Here is a 15,845-nt window from a genome sequence, read left to right as displayed (position 1 = left end):
CTAGCCAAGATTGAAATTTTTAATCTGCCTTCCACAAAGCAGTTTCTCGTACAGATTCAGTTCCATCACTCTAGTTGTAGCAAGTTTTACTCAAATCTACCTGCTATTTACCTGTTAAAGAGATATTTTTACCTGTTAAAGGGTAATGAAAACTTTTTTTCTTGTTTACTTGGAAAAGACCTTTTTGTCTATATGTTTTAAAAGAAGAAAAATTATAAAGTATATGTGCATGAATTTTGTTTTGTAAAGAAGACATTCTGTTGCTGTTGGCATGTGCATAAACTCAGCAAGTTAGTTTTCTCTGGCTATGAGCACAGTCCAACTTTGTAAAGCACAAATACACTTTTAAATGTACAGGCAAATGTATGAGCCCATGGGTTTCATCTTGCCTAACCTCAATGTTGAAACTTAAGCCTGGCATTTGAGCCAGCCATGTGTCAGTGGAGAGGGAGAGTTTCTCAGGTTGTCTTAAGACACGTAAGTTTAATCACGTTCTGAAGATACATGTTTTTTTACCAGTGATTGTGAAGGAAGCCCAAATGAGTAGCTTAAACCAGGTACCTCAAGATAAGTAAGAAGGTGAATCTTAATTGTAGTATGAACTCATAATTTTGTATTCTGTTACATATACATCTGGAATGCTTAAAGAAAAATCCTCAGCCATGCAAGATAAGCAATACCTAAAGCTAAGATTACTGTTAATTTTTTCTGCAATGTTAAACCTCCTGGAGCAAATATCAATAATTTACAAATGAAAAAAAAGTAAAGGAAAGGGGGAGAATGAAACAGTATTAAAAGTAAAATAACTACATGTCACTATACCAAGTCTCACTGTTATAATTTTTTCTCTTTGAATTTATGTTTGTTTGGCCTGAAAATCTCTACAGCATATTAATGATGTTTGCATTTTTAGATCCTTTTTTATACCTAGTTTCATAATGCATTAAGAGGATGAGCGTTAAAAATATGTGGTATGTTAGGAATAAATAACAAACAGCAAAAATAAAACATCTAGGTTTTGTTTTTTTTTTTTTTTTTAGGCACATTAAAAAATAGAGTATTTTGTACAGCAAATTTATTTAGTTATCTCTCTGATGTCTTTTATATGACAGATTTTTCAAATTGCATCTTTCTTGCTTGTAGATCCACCTAAAACTGTAAGACCAGTTAAAGTCTCCAGGAAAACAAGAAAGATGGAGGGATGTGGTTTTTATTTTTCATGTCAAACTTCTGGAACTAACTTTGCAGCTATCTCTTTTGCAAGACAAACAAAACTCCTTAGTCTCAGTTTGGAAAAAGCCAGGTGGACAGATTGGGTGAAATGGTAGGAGACACAGAGAAGAGTTGCTGTAATGTAACAGCGCACTTAACAGGTGCTTTTAAATGGATATTCGGTGCCTGCTGAGGACTGTGATATTGTGGCTGAGCTGGCTGGAACAGAATTGCAGAGGGATGATGGAACAGATTAGCTGAAGGAAACAGAGTTTTGAGCTGTTCCTGCCTTCAAAATTGAATTCTGGGCTTACTAAAGCTAGGCTATTATCGATGAAACAAGCAAAATTCTTAATGGGACAAGCAAGTAAACATTTTTATCATCACCAGAATTGTTCAACGGATTATCTTTTCAGTTCAGCTAAATACATACGATAACTTTCTTCAGGCTATTTTCCAAAGCAGAATTGATGTGAACTTAAGTACTTTATGCTCACTGGCCATTGTGGGGAGCAAATGCAGCCTTGGTCACTGAAGTAATGGGATCTGTACTTTACTTGGAAGCAGCACATTAGATACAAGCTGAATTGCTATGAATTTTGAGAAAATGAGCTTCATGTCAGCTAATAATCTAGAAGGAAGGAGGTTCAGCTGTTTCTTTAAGGACTGACCTGTTCTTCAATCTGTTAATCAGATATTTTTTTAATCTGATACTTATCTTCTCTCCTTTTGTATCTTCTGAGAATATATATTAGTGTAAACCTTGTGGATTTATTCTACAGTCTCTAATGTTCTTTAATGAAAAATGGACTTCATGCAGGTATTGTGTAAAATGTAAGACTGTGGTGACATTTTGAATTTACAATATTCTCTAAATAAGCTGATCTTTCAGATGATTGCAGGTAAATGCAGGAAAGTGAAAATTAATTGTCATATTTATTAATGGCGTAAAATGACTCTGACGTGCTGAATCTGTGGCCATCTTTTGGCAGTTAATAGTCAGGTGAGGTTCCATTTTTCGATCAATTTTTACAGTTTTTCCAAAAATAAGGCTCAAATTTGGTTTTGTAGAGAGCAGTGCTGAATGGTGGCCAATGATGTTTGAAAAAGTGACTGAAGCAAAGCAACACTTGTTTCTGGACACAGAATGAGCCATGTACCTGTGTGTGCCAGCAATAACTTTGTTAATTCCCAGATCAAGTAACTGACAGGTATTTCAGTGATGGTTAAAGATGGTGTGGAAGTTGTACAAATATACAATTGGCAAAGCAGTTCTTTGCCTGACAGACCATGCCACTTAGTGCACAACAATTCTAAGATATTAGCAGTTGCAGACAGAATTATGGCTATTTCAGTATGGCTGAACTGACTTACAAACTTCCATGTGTCAGGCTCCAGTCAAAATACAGATTTTATCTACAAAGAGGATATATTCATTTCTAATGTGGAATTTTCCAATAACTATTTGAGAGTTTTTCACAGGTTTATTTTTAGTTCTGGAAGAATCTTATGGAAGGCTAGTTTTGATTCAGTGGAGAAAAGAATTAATGCAAGACAATGCTAACAAATGACAGGGCTGCCACTTGTGCTGCTTTTCTAAGTATTTCTGTCAGAGTACACAAATTGTTATCTGCAAGAGTAACATAGTTGTCTCCCTGTTTCTGCAAACGCAGTACTACGTTGCAGGGAAGTGGATTGACAGAGCAATAGGGAATGACAAATGGAGCAGAAGAAAACCACGCATATGTACATTTTCCTGTATGTGTATAGGTGTGCTTTTGCTAAAGATAAACCCAGAATATGCAGAGAGCTAGAAAAACCTAACTCCAAGTTACACAGCTGCCAACAGTTACTATAATCATGTCAAGGTTATGAAATTAATGCCATTCTTTCATAGCAGTCTCTGTTTTTTGCCTCATCCTCTTCACAAAGCACAGGTCCTTAAAGATTGTGTGGCTGTGTATACCTTTCTGATGTTTTCCGTTTCTGAATCATTTCCATGATAACTGCGATTTCTTTGCTGCAGCTTCTGTTCAGGCAATGTAGAATGTGTTGTGCAGACTGTTTTCCAGTTCAAGTACAGTTGACTCTCTCTTGCAGACATGAGGAGGTAATTTCATAGTTCAGGTTAGTACCGAATGATGCTGGTCAGAAATCTCAAAAAGAGAAGAGTTCCAAATTCTAATGGCAGCTCACTTTAAAGACTTATGTATTTTTTTCTTGAACAATTCCATTCAACCAGCAGTCTAGTTTGCTTAGCTATTGTTTCTTTGATTCATTTTGCGCCCTAAACAGTTAAACAGATGACCTACAATGTTATCTTTTCCTTGCTGTTATTGTTTTAATGATAAGAAACTCTAGTGAGTCCGTGCTGGGCTCAGTGAGCCTTTAACCCCTAGAGATCAGTCAATTAGCTGCAAACTCAGAATGGTGCTGTCTGTTTGGCTGATTTCAAACATTTGTCCTTTGCATTAAGTCCTAAAGGATTGCAACCCAAAATTGCTTTTACCAGGAAGTCAGCGACATGGTTGACAGAGGTTCCGAATTGTGTAAACTTTAGTATTGTAGTGTTTCCATGGCCATGCTTGTGTTGGTATGTCTAGACTAAAATAACATTATCAATTTGGTGAACAGGCAGTCTCTGCCATCAGATGAATCTCTGGTACTTTTTAGAGAGCAATAAGATGAGAATATAGAATTATTTGTTAATAGCCAGTTACCCAAATTGAGAAGTAGGTTATTTGTTGCCACTCCACTTTTGTAGCTAAGTGAAAAGATAACGTACCATTGCAGATAGCATTTTTAATATCTCAGAACAAAAAAGAAAGAGTTACATCTGACAGTTACAGTTCCATAGTCTCATCAGATTGGTGGCGTTACACCAAGTGGTGGAAAGTCCCACCTCTGTCACACTATCACCTTCACAGCAGCAATGCTCACTTCTTTTGAGGACTGAGAGCAAGTGTAGATAATAACACTATGCTGATGGGCTTGCAACTGTTGTAGCACCGCAGACTACATAAGAATATGTTTTAATCAGTTTGTGACTTAAATTAACAGACAGCTTCTTATTCTATGTGAGATGATTTTTTTTCCTTGTTGGATGCTTTTATTGTTCAGAGGCTGCTGAAGTTTTTACTGTCGAATCGCTTCTATGAATTTAAAGAATTATCATTGAATTGGCTAGAAATGTAATCAACTTGACAAAGCTCTGAGTGGTAATGTTAGCATTTCTTTGATTAAAGAGAGTGATGAAACCTTGAAGAGCTTTAAGTTTGGTTTGATATCACATTCACTGTAGGAACTGTAAATGATTCTGAAAAAGAGGAGCAGTCTTTTCATACAGAGGCTGTATTTATGCTTAAGATATCCATTTGTGCACAACTGGACATATATCATACAAGACATGCATAATGCATGTACACAGTTAATTTAAACAATGCACAGAGCACTTTGGTTTCCTTTAGTCTTTTTCTCAGCAGTAAATCTTATCTTGCAAATACATGCTGAATGCTCTCATACAGCTTGCTTTGTGTAATGTTACAACAAAATGAAGTGGACTTGAATATGGGTCTCTAAAAAGCATTGATTTCTTTTGTGTCCCAGCGGTCAGGTGTCCTCTGTTCTCATGCTGTTAATGTGAGTGAAAGCTAACTGTATCTACACTGTGTTGAATGAGGAACAACACTGTGAGAGATGTAAATGAAGATCATCTTCGAGAGAGTGCTGAAAGTCTGCAAAAAGAGTGTGAAGTTGTATTTGCACTTGTAATTTGTGTCTGAGCTATGTGAAGAAAGGTCTTGGTGACTACTGTAGGTCTTACAACAAAAATTTCAGTGTACAGGGCAAAAGTCTGTTGATCAAGACAATATTCTCTAACAAAGGCTGTAGCCATGTTGTTTCTTCTGCAGCACATTCTGCATCCTGGCTACAAGACTTAGCAAGTGTAGTCATATTAGCGTGGGCTGTGTAGGGTAGATGAGTTCCAAAAGTGCAGCAGGGAAAGAGAAACAAAATACAAGAGATACACCAGCGAAGGAAAAGGGAAACCGGGTAAAAGAGGTATTATATTAACAAACTGGTCAAACATGCTCAAAAGGAAACAGAAAAATTAGTATTTTTTGGGAGAGAGTGAATAGCTCAGATTAAAAAAAAATAAGTCCAAGAAAACACAAGCATATATAGATAAAATATACATAGGAAAAGAATTGGTTGCCCATGAGATAGTTGGGCTTTGTTTGTTGTTGTTGTTATTGTTTGGGTTTTTTTGTTGGTTTGTTATTTTTTTGGTTGTTGTTTTTGGTTGTTTGTTTTCTCTCAATTACAAAAGGCTTCATGGAATATTTCAGTACCCCACCCCATTTTTCAAAGCAGCACATTTTTTTTTCAAAGAAGTTTAGGGAGAGAATCGTTCCTTAGGTTTAGGATTATAGTTGACAATAAACCAAATGTGACTAATTGTATGCATTATGAAATTTTCAAATGAGAGTAGCCTGTTTAGCTTATTGAAGTAAGGAGTATGATTATCTTTTCAACAATTTAAATTAGCTGGAGACCAAAGTATGTATTGCAATTACAAAATGCAGACAAAAAATAAGAATAGCACACCGATTTGACTGGATAGATAATCAAATAACTAGTAACTAACTGTAGAGGGGGATAAGACAATTTAATAAGTGTCCTAGGTCACTCACTTTTTCTGAAGTATTTCTGTAGTCTCCAGAAGTATGTCAAAAGGTATAGAATAGTTGTAGATAGCAGTGATGTTGTTACTATAATCATAATGATTTGAGGCCTACGTGAAAATTTCAAATGAGAAGTAATATCTCTCAATTAGCTGAACCATAGAGAAGCTTTTGGGCATAGAAAGTAATCTTCATATTCGTTTTAAAATACCCATTCTTTATTTAGGGTTTTCTTAAGAGTTCACTTGTGTTTGCTTTCTAAAAAAGCAGCTATGCAGAGGAAGACACAAAATAATCATTTTAAGTCTATCTGAAGCTTTTACTATTTTCATATATGTAGTCTTTAGTTTCCTGTAATAATGTAGCCTGAACTTCCACTTGAATCAGAAAATGAACACACAGAATCTATGGAAATTCCAAATGTATTGATAACCTGATTTCATTGGCTACTTGATGATTGTATTGAATTAATATAAGGAATATGCTGTATTTATGATGTGTTTTTTTTTGTTTTGTTGTGTTGGATTTTTTTTTATTATTTACTATCTTGAACTAAAGTAATCCTACATTATACTATTTCTCTGATTATTAGATGTCCAACACTGTAATTTTTTGAATAAACATTTCATTTGGAAGAATATAAAGTATTAATGTATATGATGGCTCTCTGTTCCAGTTTGCTCAAAATGTTCTTAAATTTGTTAACACTGTAGCTAAATTAGTTGAAAACTATAAAAGAATATTATCTATGATGGTTGGTGCAGAACTGAAACCCCTGTGAGCTGTTTGGGTTTTATTTGAGGGTGAGAAAAACGGGGATGTGTCTGCTAAATGTCCTTCCTAGAAGAACATGTTAGCTTTCAAATAACAAGTTATAACAAAAGACATAACACACATACTGTCTTCTCTATTGCTCATGGATTTCCTGTTTCTCTTCCTGGGATTGCGTAATGGTCAAAATACTATTAAATAGAAATTAGATGTAATTAGTACCTAGGTGGTACCCAAGGATGAACTAAAGAGATACAAGAGAACTATGGTACACTGTGATGTTCATGAAAGGATTTGCCACTGAAAATGCTACCATTGCTTTATTTGAGGCCTCCTTGATGAGGTAGGAACTCCTGTAATGTAATTTTGAAGCTTAATTTTCATAAAAGCTACTTTGTAAATTTTAAGATACGAACTTCTTACAGTTCTGTTTACCATGTATGCTTTTGCTTAAGGCAAGGCCTTGAGGAGTTATATTTGTCTTTTCAGGGCTTTCTCTTGCATAGCTTATGTTCATCTTTTTAGGGTTGAAACAGACATTAGAGAAGAGAGTGGGCCTGTGGAGAGTCTGTGCAGGCCTGCGCATTTCTGTGACCTTGTACACAGGCCAGCTCTAGTCCTGGAGCCAAAAGATTGTAGGATTTTGTCTGTGTTTATAAGACCATCAAACAGTGGATTTTCAGGTTAAGTTACTGGCAAAACTTAGTGCATGATTGTCTGCCTGGATGGTGTAGTTATGCCTTCAGATAAATAGACTGCAAGCAGAAATGTGAACACCAGAAACTGTTGAACAGGTGAACGGAGGAAACAGAAGTTATGGTTCAGTGCTGAAGCAGCATGAACAATCCTCCTCCATATCTCGTATGTTTGCCCAGTTCATGATGGAGATCACTTTCTTCACTATCTTGAAAAGCATTCTTATAGTCTACTGTAACATGTTCATAGAAACTTCTCTTTAGGAAAAGAGAAAAACAATAAATGCTTTGTAAGACAAAAGTTTGGTTGAAGACTTATATTAGAAAAAAATACAAGAGCTTTGTATTATTTCCTTATTTGTCTGGAGGCATTTCACAAGAAATAGGTCTGAATCTGGAGTTCCAGAACTGATATAAGTTAGGAACAGTGTTCTGTTCAGTGGTAGACAAACACAAGAAAAGTGATGGTAAAAAAATCTGAAAGTATATTAAATAAAATGTAGCAAAAATGTATGTGTTATTCACCATACTGGAGTATTCTGTATGACACGGAGCTCATTTTTGTATAAAGCTAAGAGGAAAATAAAAATACCCTTTGTTCTCTGTCGATTTGAATTAGCTCTCAGGTGTTATGTCTTGTTAATTTTCACTTCATAATGAATAATGCCACTTAATTATAAAATGTCATAACTGAAAAAAAGATAATGTAGAAAACAGTGTTGTAATAGCATATAAATAATTAGGTTGGGACTATGGTCAGATCATTTTAGTGTAATATTATTTGGTTTCCTGAACTCTTGCTGTACACATTTGTACTAGTCAATGAAAAGAAAAATGTGACAGCCCAAGGGTTTTGTTATTCATTATAAGCCTTTATTTTAGTTTGTCAGTTGATCCAATATGTTAGTCACCATTGTTTCAGCTGAATCTAAAGAGAACAAGCACCACATCAGGAGTCTAATGGAGGAATAATACTTCCTTTTTTAAAAAAAACCCCATAGATTATATACTTTTTTCTAAAACTTTCAGAACACAAGTGTTGATCTCTTCCTTTAAAATAGGTCTGTGGTCTCACAACTCCTTTCTGTTGGTTTAGTTCACGTTTTTTTTTTATTTTCCCAAAGTTGTTAACTTCATTGACATTTATAATTCCAATCCCTAGCATTCTCTGATTAATCGGGTTTTAAAGATGCTGACATTTAAAGTTGATCCTTCTTTTCAGCGTCTGTAACTAAATTCAGTCTATGATTCCTTTAACCTATTTTTCTTTCCAATAGTCACTGGTGTTTAACTGTTACATTCAGAATATAGTAAGCTTCTGTGTCTGTTCTAAAACTTAGTATTTAAAGAGATAGAGGAAAGAACCAATATTCTCCTTTTTGATTATTTGAAATGAAAGACCGCATTTGGAAAGCAAGCATAGCAATGTGGGATATTTATTCCTGATTTTTTTATGATTACTTGAAGAATTTATGTTTTACTGCCTAAGGCTGTTATTGCATGTGTACCACATTAGGAGTGTTATCGCTTTCAGTAGGAGGGGTGGAGGATGGTGCCAGGAGGCCTAGCACATAGGTCCCTCTGTGATGGATGGGCCTTGATCCCTGACACAGTAGCTGCAAGTAAGTTAGAAGTTAGTGTTTTCACAGGAATTTTCACTGTACTTCTTCATAGCCATGGAGTTTTTAACTGATTGTTTTTGATGTAACTGAAGTTTTCATTTGATTTGAAATATCTGTGTAGCTATAGGGCATATAATGACAAAGTGTATGGCAGGGGAAGTTTCTTACAGATCTTTAAAGCAGTTCCACACTTCCCCTTCTGTTGATGTTTTCTGTAGAAAACAAAAAAACCTACTAAAAAAGATATTTTCTTCCTAATGAAGAATTACATGCCGAATTAGTACAATAATTGTGTCAGTAATTTGCTGTGGTGGCCGAGTGTATAGAGCTTTTCTGGAGGTAATTGATTCAAACAAAAATGGATTTTGTTGATCTATACCATCTACAAGGAAATAACAAACCTGTAATGAAAATATTTTTCAACTGCTACCATCTTGAGCTTGTTAAGATATGCTAGCTATTTATTCTTCCGTATGCTATGTTTTTTCCATGTAGCTGATTTTCCCTTTTTTTTTTTTTGCTAATCTATCTTGCTATGTTTACACATATGCAACTAATCATTTTTTAAATGGCTTATTTTTATTAAAGTGCCTTTCCTGAATAATATAAATCTTTACTCTCTGGACCTATTAGGGACAGCTGCATTTTAGCTTCCTTGTAGCAAGGAAAGCCTAAAAGAGAAAGTAAACACACACACACACACATTTACACACCAAAACCATGACATGTGCTAAGGGAATATAAGAGAGAACCCTGAAGAAATAACCTTTCTGCAACAGTGCTTTTCTGTGGCTGGCTACCTCCGATAGAAACGTAGAATAAACATACCCTGTGACAGATGAGCTGAAGCTGTGATGCACTGGGTCTAAAGAAAATTAGCTACTTGAAAAGAGCACAACTTTAGAGAAAAAATAAATATATCATAGCAAGGATGTAGGCGATATAAAAGGTATTCTTTCTTGTGTAATCTTTAGACTTCTTTATATTACTACACACATGATATACTAGCCTTGCTAAATGTTGCAGATAATTTAGAATAAATTCCTTTGACTGAATAAATGTTATTTTAAAAGAGGCATATAGGCTACTGCTTTACATTAAGAGAGCTTAGTACTTCAATTAATGTAATGTGGACTTCACATGTTTCAGAATGAAGACATGATCCATATCTGGAATAAATAGCTAACTTGTATTTAGCATCATATTTTAATGAGAGGACAGAGTAGCATCATTTGGGAAAAAATGAACTTGCTTATTATCAGTATAACCATTTAAGGGGGCATAGGAAGGCTTTTAAATGAGTGATGCATTGACATTAGAGAAGGAATAATACTTGTTATTTCTGTCCAGCTGGAAGTCTAACATCACAGAAGGGCATGTATTTATAATTTAAAGACTGTCTCAAATACAAGCAGGGAGCTGGAAATGTCAGTTATTAATTGGTCGATTAGGTTCTGGAGAACAGAGAAGAAATCTGTGGAGAGCCACATCTGCAGGTCATATTTCCAGGAAGGTGGGTTAGTTAATCTACACACTTTTTATCAGTAGTAGTTGTAACTTCTCAAGTTGGACACGTAACTGTCCTTGTGAAAAATGTATCACAAGTAAGATTGTTGTTTATAGAATTGTCAAAATGGCTTATTCGAGCAGAAAAGTTGGAGCACATGGGAAATGCAAATCAGAAATGCTAGGGTGGCAAAGAATTAAATGGACATGGAGGAGCAGAAATGTTTTGAGGAAGCAGGAAACAGACATGACAGTGAATCAGGAGGAAGGGAATGAGATTACTTTAGTACAGCCAGACATGAAAAGTAGGATAAGAATTCATGCAATTGGAAGATGAAAACAAAGAATCATTCTCAAGTTGGTTGAAAGAGCTAAAAGTCAACTGGAGGCTTATCTACCTGAAACTAATATCCTTTGTCCAGCATGGTTTGGATTCATGCCAAGAAGCAGAGCTAAAATGATTTTACAGATATAGAGGGATTTTCTCTTGTGAATTGGTAAAGACCAGACCTCCACTTCTCCATTAGACACTGCTGATTGTTTTGTCTGGGAGAAGTATCCAGCATTTAGAATGCTGCAGTGAAGAAGCATTGAAAAGTCTGTGTAGGAAACTCAAAACTTGCACAGAATAATGAAGTATGTTTCACTCTTACACTGACTGTTGTGTTCTTGCTGTTCCCTGCATTAACCTTCCCTAGAAGGCTGGATCGGATTGAAGTTTCTGCCCATTAGGCTTGAGGTGTTCATTACTCTGGGTTCACAGCATCAATAGATAAAGCTCTGGCATTAACAACTGTGACTGACAGCTCCCCTCCTCTGCCCGGTCTTGCTTTAGTAATTGCAAAAGGGAGAAACTGAGCTCTCTTAGGGGCTGGTTTAAGCCAGCTGGATACCTGCTTCAGAACTTAAAACTATGCCATTCAGTGAGCAGTATATTTCTTTGACTTTGATTATTTTTTTTCCCCAGGCGTATAAATCTGCGTATAAAAGAAAATGTTCCCCTGTGTGCTTTTCTCTCACTTACAGAGAATTCGAAATAATAAACATACATAATATTGGGGACATTGTTTAATGAGCTTCTGGTGGATGTACTGATGCAGTGACGTTGAACCCTTTTTTGGCGTATTTTGAGAAAAGCATCATTTGGTGACAGAACAAGTATATAACTTGAGGAATGTTCCATGATTTTTGTGTGGAGAAGGAACATTTCAGATACAGTGAGAATTTTCTTCTACACTGACTGATTGAAATAGGTTGCTATATTCAGTAAGAAAACAATGCTGAAATACTGCTAAATATATTGTAAGTAGGCATAAATATTAATACATATACCTACATATATGCATATATATATAAAACAAAATATATATATTTGTCTTACAGGTGTTGATAAGCTGATCCGTCATTTACACAAACACAACATACCCATAGCTGTTGCCACCAGCTCGGCTGAAGTGACATTTCAGATGAAAACAGCCAGACACAAAGACTTCTTTGGTCTTTTCCATCATATTGTGTTGGGAGATGACCCCGAGGTGAAGCATGGCAAACCACAGCCGGATGCATTTCTGGTTTGTGCAAAGAGATTTCACCCTCCTGCACCTCCAGAGAAGGTAAGAAGGGGAGGGAACAAATAAATTGAAAAGTTAGGAATATTCCGTTTGAGCTATAATTGGAATTTTTTAAAATGTGATAAGTACTTAGATTTAATATGAACATTATAAAAATCAGCTACCACTGTTTTCAAATATGTTTATTCTGTTGAAGCAAGAGATGCTTGGAAAGCATAATTTCTCCCCACTATGTTTAATGTTTGTGATGCAGATTGCTCTGATTTACTACATGGTAGTGTGCAGTGATAAGAAAGTGTAATGATTTTCTGCTCTATGCATAAATCTGCAAGCTTAACTTCACTACTCAAAGTTTGGAAACAGTTATTTAAACATATCTCAGTTTATTTTTCATACATTCATGGCTGATTTACCTCTTAAGTGTCTAAACATTAAATATACTTCTTTGTAAAGAGGGCATATATTTTTTTCCTAAGCCATCTCCTGTTGCATTTTAAATCTCTGAGATCATAATTCTTGTTTCCTGATTTGAAACCAATCAGTTTGTACAATCTTTCTCAAATAGTAGAGGTGTTATGTTTCTGTCTCATTTATATAAGTTTCCAAAATTGATTCTGAAATAGAAAACTGTAGGGAGATATGTGAAAGATAAATTGAGAGTTAGTTAAAATAACGTCTTTGCTTTTATTTTAAATTAAATTTCCTTTGTCCTTAAAGTATTTTTCTCGCTTCTTGTTTATCCTGAGTGCAACATAAATTCTGAAGGCTTTGAGTTTCGTTACTGCAAAAAATAATGTATTACATACTAATTTTTAATGAACAATTTTAGGTTTATTAGACTGTGATTGCTGTTTTCTTAGTAGGATTATAAAAGAAAAAATGGTTGCACAAATACATACAAAATGATTAGCTAAGGTTCTTCAGCATTTCATACTTCAGATTGTCTCCTAGAGTCTAGATGGTATTTGTGTTGCCTGGGAGTACAAAGTGAAATTGAGTGAAATATGCCACATTGCATCAAATTACATTTGATGCAATGTGGCATACCACGAACAGTGTTAATCAAACTGGTTTTGGTTTTTGATTGGTTTTGTTTGTTTGTTTTTGTGTGTGTGTGTTGCAAGTTCTCTTGACAATCTGTGTACGTGCATCAACTTCATTTGGAAACTTAGAAGCTTAGAATAGGTAACACCAAATGTACATGCTCGTATTCATGCAGGTGACAGTTGTATGGACATGTTAGGTACTTGTGTGAGTACTTGTATGGTGCATTCCAAATATTGAAGGATCTGAGCAGTAAGACTGTAAATCTCACTTTAGAGTCAAGTGGTTATGAATTTTGAACGTGTTAATTGAGAGCAAATGCTGGGAAGCAGCCCAAGGTTTTGGAGGGTGTAAGAGGTGAGTTTAAAGCAAGGTTAAACCTCAGCTTGATGTTTTTTTCATACAAAATTATTCTTCCTTGCTTAACTATGTGTCTAGTGAAAAAAAAATCAAGGTATGTTCCTGTAATGTTGTCTGGTGTGGTTTTTGTGAAACAAGATGAGAGGTGTGTAATGAATATTTTTCAATTGGATGCAGATGTGGCTGTAAGCTGTTCTGCAATTCTGAAAGCAAAAGATCATAAAGTATTGTGAATTTATATAAAGCTGAGTCATAACTGGTATGGTATCTGAAAGAGAGGTAAGGAAATTTAATGTCACCTGTATTAAAGACAGATTAAACTGTTATATCATGTGAGGAGCCTAATAGTAATATCCAGAGGGAGAACTTTCCTAAAGCTTATAGTTTCTGTTGGTCTATTTCAGAAAAGTCACAAGGTGGTAACAATTAAATTGGACAAAAACATAAAAAAACCCCAAACAAAACAAAAGAACAACTAAACAATGAACAATAAAACAGTGACACTGCATTGTTGATATTTTTATTTGTTCAGCAGTAAGTAGCCTTAGCTGTGTTAGCAACAAAAAAAAATTTGAAGATAGTAGTATCTGTATTATACTTAATAATTTTAAACTTGAAAAGTATATTAGACAAACAAAATTTCAGAGTGTTCGTTGTAGCTTTGTATAGTTATTTTTTTTAACTTTTCTTTAAAGAATGCAAGTATTTGAACTCATGCTTTTCCTTTATATGAAGTTTAACAGCATTCAGAGTTTCCTTAGTGCAGATAATTTAGGTGAACTTTTTTTTTTTGTCGCATCTACAAAACTCACAAATGTCAAAGTGTTGGAATTTTGCCCAAACACAGAACTCCCAAAAAGAAAATCAAAATGGTACATGCAAAACTAACTGAAACATTCATGACCAGTTGCAGTGTACTGATGGCAAATGCAGTGTTTTGTCCCAAGTGATGAACTAAGAGACCTACAGGTTTGGATTTCTTGCTAATAATCAGTAACATGCAAGTTTGCAGCAGGAGGTGTGGCAAGTAATTGGATTCAAGAGAAACTGATTATTTGAACAGTGTATTTGGTGCTTAGGCTCATACATCTATGCTATATGTGATTTGAATATTTTCCATTGGATTAGATTTACTCTGATCCCTGGATGAAAGCTGAGTAAGGTTCTTAGGAGCATTATGTCCTCTTCAGCATTGGAGGTTGCTTGGGATGCACGTGGAGAAGACTTCTACTTTAGTGTCCTGCTGAAGCAGCCTGGTACACACCAAACCCACTTAGCAGTAATTGCGCACTGTCTGATTTGCTTCTGAACTTCACTGCTGCTCCAAGAGAAAAAATACAATGTAGCCAGTGAAGGCCAAATCTAGAATTTTTCTGTAGTGGTATACCAGCCTGTCTCTGTTGCTGCACAGCCATAGTTCTCCAAGTGGGCAGTTCTAAAATGGTAAAAAATGGATAGGGTGTCTGCTTTAGTATCATTCAATGATGTCTTAATTGCCCATCTGGGAATTTCTTAAATGTTGACCTTTTGGTTGGCAATCTTTGGTTAACTAGGAACTTAGTAACCATAATGATGAAACCATAGCACAGGAATTTTGAACAAGATACACCCACAAATTCAGCCTTGGCCTTACTGTCTTGTGATACATGAGGTTGTATATGAATTTCCAACACTAGTAACAATTAGCTGTCATATGAGTAATTAATTAAATCAGTGAGGTGATCAAAATGTGATCTGCAGATTAAATACTAGAAATTCTGTCTTTCACTAAAACTCAGTGTTTTGGTTTTTTGTTTTTTGTTTTTTTTTAAAAAGCGCTAAATTCTGCTCTCAAATACACAGATGCAACTCATATGAAAACCAGCTGGAGCTGCACATATATAGAAACAATGTGTGCTTGAATTTTGTAGAAATTTCAGGGCGCAGTGTTTGAAACACTGTGTCCTTTTCCATACATTTTATTTAGATAATTGAAAAACAAAATCAAAGTATTATTTTTGTTTGGGGTTTTTCTATTATTTTTCTACCTTTATATGATCGGAATTTGGAAACTAAGTTGCTTCATATTTTTCTAGAATTGGTTACATGCTATTTTACTATGTTTCAAATTTTTACAACAGGATCCCTTTTAAGGGAACCTTTAAAATGTGCTGCAGAGGCAAAATTGGAGTTTCATTGATTATATTACTGTGAAATTTGGTAAATTCAGCTATATGTGCCAAGGGATGCCAAAGAAAAAAGAAGGGCTTCTATAAGCACATAGGAGTCAAAAGGAAGACTGGGGAATGTATGGGCCCATTGCTGAATGGGATGAACAACTTGATTACACGGGACATGAAAAAAGCTGAAGTACTGAATGTAGCAAGTCAGGAATGCCAA

At 35.2% G+C, this 15,845-nt stretch overlaps 1 protein-coding gene across 2 annotated transcripts in view; it reads left to right on the top strand.

The window, feature by feature from the left end:
- PUDP (pseudouridine 5'-phosphatase) overlaps positions 1-15,845 on the top strand; it is a 76,159-nt gene that overhangs the window by 29,002 nt on the left and 31,312 nt on the right. For both annotated transcript variants that reach the window (XM_082071413.1, XM_082071412.1), the window contains exon 3: positions 11,875-12,104. In XM_082071413.1, coding sequence (XP_081927539.1) covers positions 11,875-12,104 — 230 coding nt within the window. The remainder of the gene's footprint in view (positions 1-11,874; positions 12,105-15,845) is intronic.

Source organism: Streptopelia decaocto (genome assembly GCF_964273445.1).
Source record: "Streptopelia decaocto genome assembly, chromosome: 1".
In the NCBI taxonomy this organism is placed as follows: Eukaryota; Metazoa; Chordata; class Aves; order Columbiformes; family Columbidae; genus Streptopelia; species Streptopelia decaocto.
Note: the sequence above shows the minus strand (reverse complement) of the source record. Positions and strands in the feature narration are given on the sequence as shown.